The sequence below is a fragment of the Sminthopsis crassicaudata genome, chromosome 1, assembly GCF_048593235.1.
Source record: "Sminthopsis crassicaudata isolate SCR6 chromosome 1, ASM4859323v1, whole genome shotgun sequence".
Classification (NCBI taxonomy): Eukaryota; Metazoa; Chordata; class Mammalia; order Dasyuromorphia; family Dasyuridae; genus Sminthopsis; species Sminthopsis crassicaudata.
This window is the reverse complement of record NC_133617.1, coordinates 482090919-482103091: the sequence shown is the minus strand read 5'-3', so window position 1 is coordinate 482103091 and position 12173 is coordinate 482090919. Positions and strand designations below refer to the sequence as shown.

The window sequence follows — 12173 nt, the reverse complement described above, 5'->3', positions numbered from 1 at the left end:
ACAGAAATCCTTAGGTTTTGCCAGGATGTCATGTCAGAGGGATTCAAGACATGCACAAAAAAAAAGATTAAAAATCTCTATACTAAAAATCATCTTGCTTATTTTTGCCATGAGAAAACCAAAAGTCCAAAGAGTTGTACTCAAGATCTCAAAGCTAACTTATGGCAAGTCTCCCAATTTTAAAGGCAGTTTCCTTCCCCTATACCACCTTGCCCTGTATATAGTGATATTTAGTGACATTTCACTGCACACCTTTTCTCTCCAAACTTATTTTCTAATACAACAAACATTTATTAGGCACCTAACAAGTGCCAGGCACTGTGCTAAATGCTATAAGTAATAGGCTACTTAACTGTTATGTCACTGTTTAGTGCTTCATTGGTGTTTTAGTATTGGTTTCACATTTCTCCAATGACATTAATTAGAAGAAAGATGGTTTCTGAAAGCCAATCCCCTTGCCCATAGCTCTCCCTGCTCCCTTGTGTCCTGCTAGTATATACTTGGATTAAAGAAGCTTTCAAGTATGACAGGGGTTTAGGCCAGCCAGAGCACATGTAAAAATTGCCTTTGGAGCAGCCTACCAGCAGTAAGTAGGCACAGGATAGGCAGTCAACTTAGAGTACCTTGACTCCTTACAATCCCCTCAGTTCCAATTCCATAGAGTGGCTATGAGATTCAAAAGAGACAATCTACATAAAAATACTTTGCACTTTTTTAAAGCTTTGTATAAATGTCAGTTTTTATTCTACAGAGCTGGGGAAGTTGTTCCTCTAAGATGACCATGACAGGGAGGTGACTCTATGAGATGCAAATAAATTGGCTCTAAATGAGGGAAGGCTGTGCAAGATCATCAGCCTCATTTTCCCTCCCAGAGCCATCTGGGTCAAGTGGCCAGATATAAATCAGGATGACTGCAGATGTCCCTGGATGCAATGGGAGACCTTGGTCTTTCTAAACTAAGGTCTTTTTTATATCTCAGTTTAATTGAGGTCATATCCATTCAGTGATTAAGGTTAAGTTACAATCGAGGCAAAGAATCTCCTCTTTCACCTAGTCAAAAATAAACAAACAAGCATATAAATAAGTAAATCTGAGAGGGAAGACTCTTAGGATTTCTGACCAAAACAGATATAATTGCTATTTACCTTCCAACAAACTGGGGAGAAAAGGCAGCTCAGTGCACTGGATTTGGAGTCAGAGGACCCAAGCTCAGATCTGTTCAGTTAATCCTGATATGAACTTATCACAGTTCCTTTGCCATCCTGGACCTCGGTTTTCTTTTCTTTTCTTTTCTTTTATTATAGTTTTTATTTACCAGATATATGCACGGGTAATTTTACAGCATTGAAAATTGTCAAACCTTTTGTTCCAACTTTTCCCCTCCCCCCCCAGATGGCAGGTTGACCAATCAATACATGTTAAATATATTAAAGTATAAATTAAATACAATATATGTATACATGACCAAACAGTTGTTTTGCTGTACAAAAAGAATTGGACTTTGAAGGAATTGAGAATTCTACGAGTGGTTCATAGTCATCTCCCAGAGTTCTTTCGCTGGGTGTAGCTGGTTCAGTTCATTACTGCTCTATTGGAACTGATTTGGTTCATCTCATTGTTGGAGAGGGCCACATCTGTCAGAATTGATCATCATACAGTATTGTTCTTGAAGTATATAATGTTCTCTTATGGACCCCAGTTTTCTTATCTGCAAAATGAAGAAGTTGTACTTGATGACTTCAAAGGTCTCTTCTAGATCTTCCAGATTCAGATCTGTGAACCAGCATCATAAACCCAAGATCTAGTAGAATATAAACTGCTTGAGAGCAGGGACTGCTTTATTTTTATCTTTGTATTCCCTGAAGCACAATGTCGGACACATAGTAAACAACTTGATAAATGTTTACTTTGTTTTATTGAATGGTGATATCACTATTTCCTGAACCTGTGAATTTTTTCAATACTTGTGTTCAACTCGCTAATATTGAATACTTTGTAACAATACCAATCAATTGAAAACATGCATTTATAGTAATAACACTTAACATTTATAAAGTTATTACTATGTGTCAGGTTTTACAATTATTATGTCATTTGACTTTGAGAACAACTTTGGGAAGGAGGTGTTATTATTGTCCCCATTTTACATATAAGGAAACTTGAGACAGATTAAGTGGTTTGCCAATGGTCTGGTAGCTAAATAAGTGTCTGAAGCTAAATTTGAATGCAGGTCCTCCTAAATCCAGGGCTGTACTCTATCCACTGAACCATCTAGTTGTCCTCCCTTCTCCCTTCCTTCTCCTCCATCTCCACATACACACATTCTGGCAAATTGATTTAAGAAACTCAGGTAGATTATAAATCGATGAGCAGGTGTTTACCTGTATTTATCTTGTTGAGTTATCAAGCATTTGTTAATCACCTACTAGGTGCCAGGCACAGTGCCAAGTTCTTAAGAATACAAAGACAGTTGAAAATCGTTCCTTTCCCTCAAGGAGTTCACAGTCAAATGGAAGAGAAAACAAGCAAGCAGCTGTATACAAACAAGATATATAAATGGGCATTGAGGGAGGGAGTTTGTTCACTGAGTTCCCTACACCAGAAAAATCTCAGATATAATTCAGAATAATTAGATGAAGGAAGCAATAGCCACTGGGATAATTAAAAAAGGCTTTATATAGGAGGTAGCATTGGAAATGGGATTCCAATTCCAATTAGGCTTCACTAGGGATTTTCAGAAGTGGGTGCATTTCAGGCATGGGGAACAGCTTGCACAAGGGCCTAAAGGTAGAAGATGAAATGTATGGCTGAAGCATCAGGTTATCACCATGGCTATCATCCTGGTCCTCTTTCCTCTGAGGGGACAACTGTTTGTTTTTTTTTAACACAAACACCACTAAGTATATATTATTCTGACCCTAGGAAACTGTTGCCCAGGCCAGAGACAGAGGAGGAATTTTTAAGGGTGTGCCGCCAGAAGGAGAAAGAACTGGAAGCCTTACCTTGTCTCTATGCCTCAGTGGAGGTTGAAATGTGGAGCAGTGTGGAGGACCTAATCCGAGTCATCAAGGAGAAGATAGGAGAGGAACAGCGTAAAACCATCTGGATTGATGAAGATCAGCTGTAAAACAGGCCTCCTGTTGAATTGAATTTTTCAGTGATGGTCAGGCCCTGCCCAAGCAGAATTTGGGCAGGTAGAGTCCCCAAGGGCATTGTCCAGGGCTTCCTTGCCACCTGTTTTCAGAGTGCTGATGGAGCAGACATAGATGGGAGGAGCTATTTGGGCTTGTGGGTGATGGGAGTCCCAGGGACTAAACTTCTATCCTGATAAGCTGCCCCACCACAGGACCCCACTCCCCTTCCCCCAATCAATCCTACCCCTAAGAACAGCAGCAGCTATTTTAACTGTGGGGATGGAAGAAAACAAGAGAGGGAGGGAGGAGTAATTTATTCCACATATTGCCTAGACCCCATCCCAATCATTTGGCACTCCTGCCAAGGGGTTAACATGGGGTAAATCTTCTGGGAGACATGGACTCAGCCAAAGGTCACTGAACCTGAGACCTCTGGGTTCCCTCCCAGACCAGACTAGCAACTGAATGTAATTCACCAATTCTGCTCATTGCCTGGTCATATTGGGGACCCCTAAAAGCAAGACCACTTCTCTCACCTGTGGTCCTTTCTGTGGGGTACACATGTAGGTAGCCTGGCCAGGCTGGAGTGAAAGATGTATGCTGCACTGTATTGACATTTTTTTTGCATTAAAATTCCCCAAGTCCTTTATTCTCCATCATTCTTTTCTTTTCCAGTTGGCAGTAGTTTTAAGCATCGCATCGCCTATTTCCTTATATTAACTATTCTTATCTTCTACTTTGGGTAGAAGGAGGGAGAGAAATAGAAAAAAATTAAAAAGAACATAAGAAAGGGAACATGGAAGGGAAAGGGAGGGAGCCAGGAACATTTGGAGCATTTTGCACCTACTTAGAAGTGGAGGAGCAGGATTAAGGAGAAAAGAACCTGTGAACTCCTCCACCTGCTGGGAAGTGTTTGGGGCTATTGTTAGATTGTCTAGCCAGCCTGCTTTTAAAATCCCTCTAGATTACTCTCACCCTATTTGTTCTCATTAAAAGGAACATTTTCTACTTGAGATATTTATTCTTGGGAGGGTAAAGTCCATTTTTTCCCTGAGCTATGAAGCTTCCCTATCCTGCTTTCTCCCCTCAAAGCTTAGTTTCTCCTTCCTGGCTACTCCAGGTTCTGCAAACAACCCTTCTCCTATAATTTGGAGACTGGCAAACTTTTCATTTTTTTCATCTGCTTTGCTGGAGAATGATGGACTTCAAATCAACAAACATTCAAACAATGAGCTTATAAAATAGAAATCTAAAAGGACTCACTTTCCCATAATGCTTTGGGCCTGAGGCACAAATATTGCTAGGAAAGAATGGGTTTTCCCATCATGCCATGGAACTCATGGCAGACATTGGTGTTTATAAATGGAAGAAAGCTAGTCAGGCTTGAAATGTTGGCAGGGCAATGCAGCATTGATCAGGGGCTTTGGCAGCCTCTGAGAGTACCCGAGCCAAGCTGAGTGTGGGAGCTGTGGCCTTCTAGTCATGCAGTAGGAGATGCATGAACACACAGAACCAGGCCTCAGGCAGAGATAGCTGCCTTTGCCCAGGTCCCAACCCTGCATGCTCCTGGGACTTCCCTTTTGTTGCTGTGATTCTGTTTAGATCAAGGTGAGTGTAGACTTCCCTCAGAAAGGAAAAGGACTTTTTTTTTTTTTTTTTTTTTTTTGCTAAGTAGTGTCAGAACAAAACTCCAATTCTATCTTTATGTGCTTCAAAAAGAGAAATGTAGCATATAATGGGTATCCAAACACTGAACTTGATTCAGCTGAACAAATGAATGAAAAAAGTATTTATTAAGGGCAAACCATTAATGGTCAACACAAATAGCCTGATTTGAAAGGGATGTGGGTAGGGGTAAAGGGAAGGGATGTGATGGGATGTGGGCACTGTGCTAAACTCTGGGGGATACTAAAAAAGTTATTGAAAGAGTCCCTGATTGCAAGGAACTTAAATCCCAACAAGGAAAAATAATACATATAGGGGAGTGACAATCAGAGAAGGTCTATCTTTCTGTGAGGTAAGAAGCAGGAAAAGGGAAAAGATACATGGTAGCAGGCAGATTGTGAGGTGGCCTAGCTGGCCAGCTGGCTGTCTGGTATATGAAATTGAAACATGTTCTAGAGTCCAGAATCAGCCAATAGATGAGCTAAATGGGCTAAGTGGGCTAATTTGTATAAACCTAATCACCAATCCACTGGGTTGGCCCCTCCAAAAATAAATTGCTTAACTTGTCCAGGGCCTGGGGCAGGGAATCTGGAAAGTATAATGTGGAGGTTCAGGTCTCAGGAGTGGTATGGAGTCTACTGGATTAGGTGGTGTCAGGTCAGGAATGGCTAGCTGAGATTGAAATGGCACCAGAGAATGATTGGATGAAATAGGAAGCTACCAAGGATAGAAGGGTCCAGAAACAGTTATAATGTGATAGAGAACTGGCCCCATAAAGACCTGGGTTCATGTCCAACCTCTGACATAGGCAGGCTGTGGGACTTTGGACAACACACTTAACCCCTGGAACACTGGATTTCAGAGCAGATAGAAATCAGCATGGGAAGAGAATATTTCTTCTTAGTCTTTCCCTACAACAAGGAAATCACAGATCCATTTTTTTTAATGAACTAGAATCCCTACTAGACATATAAATTCTGATAATTGATTGCCCTTTCTCCATGTGCAGTCCCAGATAATCCAAGTAAATTGTGATACTCCTGAGTGTTTGGCCTTAGGGTAAGACTTCATGGTCTAGATTACTCAGTCATAAAACATAAATTCATTCGAAGGATAAGGAGGAATTGCACCAACATAACTAATCTCAAAGGCAAACCTCCTTAGATCCTTTCTGTGACATTACTGAAAATTTTATAAATTATTATTATTATTAGAAATTATTATTCATTATTATATATTATTATTTGAAGACATTAAGAATTAAAAGAATTGAAATCAGAGAAATTAATAAATGGTGTGGCTGTTTCAAAAGATCCCTTCTCTCCATCCCAACTGCATTTCAGGTCCATTTCAGGCCCAGTAGATTTCTTACAGGCCCATATAATATGGGGGAAGCCACGTACGCAAAGGAAATTTCTTCTAAACCAAAATGTCCTTCCAGAGTAAATTGAAGATGCCTTCTATTGCTGAAACTGCCCCTGAAAACAAATTTGATGTTTTGGAGAGAAAAAGGCCATGTTTCTCAAGGTCCTCCTGTGCTTATTTAAGGCCAAATAAACTGCTAAATGTTGGGAGTTGAGGGCTGGAAGGACTTCAACTTCTATCTTGTTAAAAGCTGAAGTTAAACAGTAAATTTTCTCCAAGCTGAGGCATTGTGTTTGTACTTAGAAACAGTGTTTCCCTGTAAAGCACTTAGCACAGAGGAGACAGACGTGCTTGGAAAAAACACTGGAGTAAAAGGCTTGCTGATTTATTTTGATTTTTACTTATTTCATTTCAGAATCCTCTATCCCATTGTGTGCAGTAGGGCCAAACACATGTCTTGCATGTAATTCGCATTTGGTGGGGAAGGGGCCTGGGGACAGAAATAGGTTTAACTTTGGGAATGATAGCAGAAGGTGGTTTGTGTATTTTAAAGTAATTTAAAACATGCTCAGGCATCCTGAGATATGGTATATTATTTATGCTAATAAGATGAAGGGGGGATCTAGAGGAGAGAAGGGATAAGGGTGTTTGAAATGAAGTATTCTTTTGGGGGTTGCTCTACTCATGAAATGATGTTAAGGTTAGCAGAAGGCAGCTCTGAATCCTGAGGAATGGAGACTATGGAGGAATTTCAAAGAAAGCTCGTGATATGGTCTTACCATAGTTCTCTGCTCCCATTGTGGGGGCTGTTGGCAAACCAGTAATGGTCAACACATATAGCCAGGTTTGAAAGGGATGTGGGTAGAGGTAAAGGGAAGGGATGTGGTGGGATGTGGGCAGTCACAGAATCCCCTGCAAAGTTTGGCTGGCTTTCAACAAAAAATCCTATTTCCATAGCTGTTTATGTTAAGGCACTTGCAAATGACCCAGGGGTGTCAGGGATCCCATAGGGAGCCAAGGAGCTGTTCTAGACAGACTGGTTGGAGGACTGGGGGGCTGGTAACCCAAACGCTCTCCCTAGGCTGCCACAAGGATTAGGATGACAGGAGAGAGGCTGTGCCAGGCTGATAAATACAAGCGGGGCAGTTATATTCACCTTCAAATGGCATTGCTTTGGGGACTCAGAACACAGTATTACTCAAGGACTGCTGCTGCAATATCCTAAAATTTTGCCAGTTGGGGATTTTCAGGATCTACAGGATATCATTATCCTCTTTCAAGCTTAGATTGCTTTCCTGGATGCTGGAATTCAGGAGTAGGGGTAAGCAATCACTTAGGAGTACATAATGAAGGATGATCTTCAATATTACTACTTTAAAATATACAGTGTTTTATAATTTTCAATTCAGTTCTTAATTTTTAGAGATATATTTTGTTTTTATATAGCCTTCATTTCAGAATATACCACAGACCCACCTAACCAGAGAATTATACTTTGTGACAAAATTAAAAAAGAAAGGGGAGGGGAAGCAGTTAAGAAAACCAGTCAATCCAGAATATGCAATATTCCACATCCATAGTCTCCTACCTCTGCAAGGAAGGAAAGGAAATGTGTGTTTTTTTTCCCTCACTCAACAAGTTTTTGTTTTTGTTTTGTTTTGTTTTGTTTTGTTTTGTTTTTGCTGAGGCAATTAGGATTAAAGTGATTTGCCCGGGGTCACACAGCTAGGAAGTGTTAAGTGTCTGAGATCATATTTGAACTCAGGTCCTCCTGACTTCAGGGCTGGTTCTTTATCTACTGCCCCAACATGTATTTTTTAAGAATCTACTTTGTGCTATACACTGTGCTAGACATTGAGAATACATACACAAAACTGATGAAACATAATCTTTGTTTCAAAGGACAAATGTCCTTTGGTTCAAGGACAATAGAGGAGACAATGTGCAGATATATAAGTGTACAAACATTAAAAATAAAAATGAAATAAGTTGAGGGAGGGAAGCAATAACAAGTGAGGGTATTTGCAAAAATATCATATAGATGATAATTTTCCCTGATGTCTGCTAGGACGAGTGTTTTATATAGTATAGTAAAACCTCAAATTTCTGGTGGACAATAGTGCACAGAGGGCACGATTTTCAAACCTTGCCTGGGGCACACAAATACCTTGTCCAATCTCTGGTGAATGTGTCTGGGCATAGCAGATGCTCGGTTCAGCATCACCACGGTGAAGTCTGTGGCCATGTGATCTGCCTGATAGAGAAAGCCATTATTCCAGGTAGGGCTTGTTCTCAGTAGAAACTTTGAACAGATGAGAGGAAGAGAACTTGAGGTCCTTTAGACTTTTGGTTTTGTAGTTAATCCCCAAATATAGCTGTCCATTCCATTTTTTTTCAGTTCCCATCCAACTCTAATTCTATAAGCCATTATTTGAATATTTAATGTACCTTTATTTGTGAAATTCTAATGCTCCTCTCCTCTTAACATTATCCCATTTCCATTTTATATTACATTGTTACTAGGGAAAATATGAGACCATCTCAGAGACTGTAAGTCCTAGGTTTTTTGGTGGTGGTTGTTTTTTTCCCCAAAAGACTAACAAAAGCCATTGATAATATTTAGAGCATAAATTTAGAGCTGAGAGGGACCTTAGAGGTCATCCAGTGCAGTCCCCTCATTTTACTACTATTACTATTGCTACTGCTGCTGCTACTATTTACTTCTACTTATTATTACTATTATTACTAATAATGATAATAGCATTTATACAGTGCTTTAATGTTTGCAAAGACAAATATTATCTATCTTCATGACAACTTTGGAAGATAGATGCTATTATTGTCCCCATTTTATAGATGAGGAAATCATATTAGAGGACTGGACTCACTCCAGAATTCCTCAATTTATAAGTTTCTGCAGCAGGATTTGAATTCAAGTATTTCTGACTGGTGGTTGAGCACTTTACCCCCATACTATCTAACCAAAAGGGTTCTGTCAATTGACTCTGAAAATTACTTTCCACTTCTAAAACTACATTCTTACTCCATAGCACTAAAGATAAAGCATCAGACTAGTGAAAACTTTAAAAAAAGAAAAACAAAAATTGTAGCGAGCTGTCGTCTCCAGAAGCTGCTGGATCACTCTCTGGGAAGAGATCTGCTGTGTCTACTCAAATCTCTCAGACAGATTCTTCTTCCTGTAGTGAACCGTTGTCTCCAGGCAGTTGCTGTTAACTCTTGTCCAGAGAAGTGACTTCCCTTCCTGCAGAGAGCCCCGTCAGGCCTGATGTAATGCAGAGACTTCTATCTCTGGAGTGGTGTCTTCTTTTACCCTCCCACAGAATGGGCGTGGGGTAATGCAAGGGCTTCTGGGAAGAACCACTTCAACCAATGAGTTTGCTCCTTCTAGGATTCCTAAGGTGTAAACTCCCTTTACAGGTCTGAGCCAGAGAACTGTCAAGTCAACCTGAGTTCTCACCTTGTAATTGTCCAGACAACCTGAATTCTCACCTTGTCATTGTCTAGACAACCTGAGTTCTCACCTAGTAATCCTAACACAAAAACAAAAAACATACTACACAGTTGTCAAGAAGAGAAGTATATTGTGGTTCCATGTAGAAGTCCAAAGACTGAATTCTGCTTTTGTCACTGGCTTGCTGTGTGATCATGAACCAAGTCATCTAATCTCTTCAAAGGGGCAACCCTAGATTTGGTGTGAGAATTCTTCCTAACAATTAGAACTATTCCAAAGTACAAGTGCCAATGTTGGAAGATAGGGAGCTCCCTCTAATCGGGGTTCTTTGATCAAAAGCTGGTAGAGTATATTATAGAGGTGATCTTTGTCCAATTATGGGTTGGACTCAATGGCCACTGAGATCTCTTCCAACTCTAAAATCCTGTCATTCTGAATTTTTATTCTTCTCCAGCACAGTTGCTCAGCTCCAATCAAGGCAATTAACCATTAACTTGTTTGTTCTCATCTTCATTTTTTCTTCAGGCCAATCCTCTCTGGAATAGCCTCCTGTCTGTCAGTGACCCATAGTTTCTGATAGGAAAATCCCCTGAGCATTTTTTTCACCCAGGGAAGAGGGAAGAAGGTTCAGGTGTTGTCAAGGAAGTAGCTGTCTCTGACTTTGGGACATACTCATCACCACCAAAATACTTTGGTGTTTTCTATGCTTCAGACCTCTGAGAGTTCTGCACAATTGTCTGGCACAGGAAACTTACCAGAGGTGGGGGGAACAAACGCAACACAGAGGAAACAAGCCCAGAAACACATAGTGGAAAGCCCCAGGAGCACCCAAACCCTGCAACCACATTTCTCTGCTCTGGTACAACAAAGATCCTCCCTGTCTTCTCTCTCTCCTCCAAAACTAGTTTCTATACAAGTAAGGGGAATCTTAAAACTCTACAACTGAACTGCTTCTGGTTGTTTTTGAGCAAGTTGGTACATGCCTTTGATTGATTCCTTATCTACTCCTCTTTGAAACTTTTATTGACCTGCTTTCCTTGCTGTGCTAACACACATGCTTAACTTTCTTGATTATCATTTCTTTCATATCTGCCTTTCATTCAGGAGGATGTGAAGATAAATCAGAAAGATGCACAGTGATAAATCATTAGGGATATCATGTGGGAAGAACTAGGTCCCAAATTTAGAAGTCCTCTTCTCACTGGAAGTAAGAAATGGTGGTGAGCTCTCTGTCCAGCTCAGGCTCTTCCTTTGCTTTACTCATTTTGTTGAACTTTATTTTGGTTTTAAATTTTTTACTCTACCTCCATGCTTGGCTTCCCTTATATTCCTATAGCCACTCTTTCCTTGTCCCACTTTGATTCTGGGCCAGAAGCTTGATTTTCATCTCTTCTTCTATATTATATGGCTCAATCTTTAACCTCTTGGGGAAAAAAAAGTTCATCTATGTTTAGTATCATAGCTTTAGACCTGGTAAGGACCTCAAAGTCCATCTAATCTGCAATTTCATTGTTAGAGAGAACTCCATGTACCAATGCAGGACAACACTTTACTCTGCAACTTACAGCCTCAGAAAGTTGCCTAAAGTAGAGGTGTCCAATACAGGCATCTAGGTGAAGTGGAATGAAAGAAGAATCATCTTCCTGAGTTCAAATCTGTCCTCAAACACTTACTATCTAGGTAACTCTAGGTAAGTCACTTCATCCTATTTACTTTAATTTCCTCTTCTATAAAATGAGCAGGAGAAGGAAAAGACAAGCTACTTCAATATCTTTGGCAAGAAAACCCCAAATGGGGTCACAAAGAATCAACATGACAAACAACTGAACATAAATACAGGGAGACTTCCAGGCCAACAATACTGCCGAGTGTAGCCCAAATCAGATTAGAAGTGTGCTTGGGAGATATTCAACAAATTAAGTGAAAATGCAATAGAATACACACAATGTCAATATGTGGCCTTCTAAGTCAATATATAAAGCCTGCAGGAATCTATATGTATGATTTAGTAACCCCTGAGTTTGACACTATTCTAGACCTTAGGCTCTAAGGCACTGAAAATTTGACTAGTCCAGGACAACACAAGCAATCAGAGACAGAAGTTAAACCCAGATGTTCCTGAATAGGACCAGCTTTATCCTGATGGCCACATGGTCTCTGACAACCTGCATGATATATTAGAAGGAGCACTGGCTGCACAGTCAAAGGACCCATGTTTAACTGCTAGTTCTATCTACTTTCCAGTGATTTTAGACCATTCTATAGAACTAAGTTATAAAAAAAAATCATTATCTCCCTCAAGACAGGGCTCAAAATTAATTTACCTCCAGGGTACTCCACAAATCAATCCTATTCATCTAATTTTTACTATCCTTACATCTAAGCTTTTTGTTATCCAGTTTGCAGTAAGCCATTTTGTACTTTGTCATTTCTCTCATGCTATTTTAAGTTGTTTTTATCTTCCCAAATAAAATTTAGGCTCCTCCAGATAGCAGTTGTTTCTTTTATTTCTTATTTGTCCCATCCTCTCTGCCTCA

General features: G+C 40.0%; 1 protein-coding gene across 1 annotated transcript in view; it reads left to right on the top strand.

Moving 5' to 3' along the window:
- The window catches only part of CARD11 (caspase recruitment domain family member 11), a 138381-nt gene extending 134598 nt beyond the window's left edge, over positions 1–3783 (top strand). Inside the window, 1 exon segment of the mRNA XM_074281197.1 lies at positions 2923–3783. Within this exon segment, the coding sequence (XP_074137298.1) occupies positions 2923–3127 (205 nt within the window). The 3' untranslated portion in view covers positions 3128–3783.
- The last annotated feature ends 8390 nt before the right edge of the window (positions 3784–12173 follow it).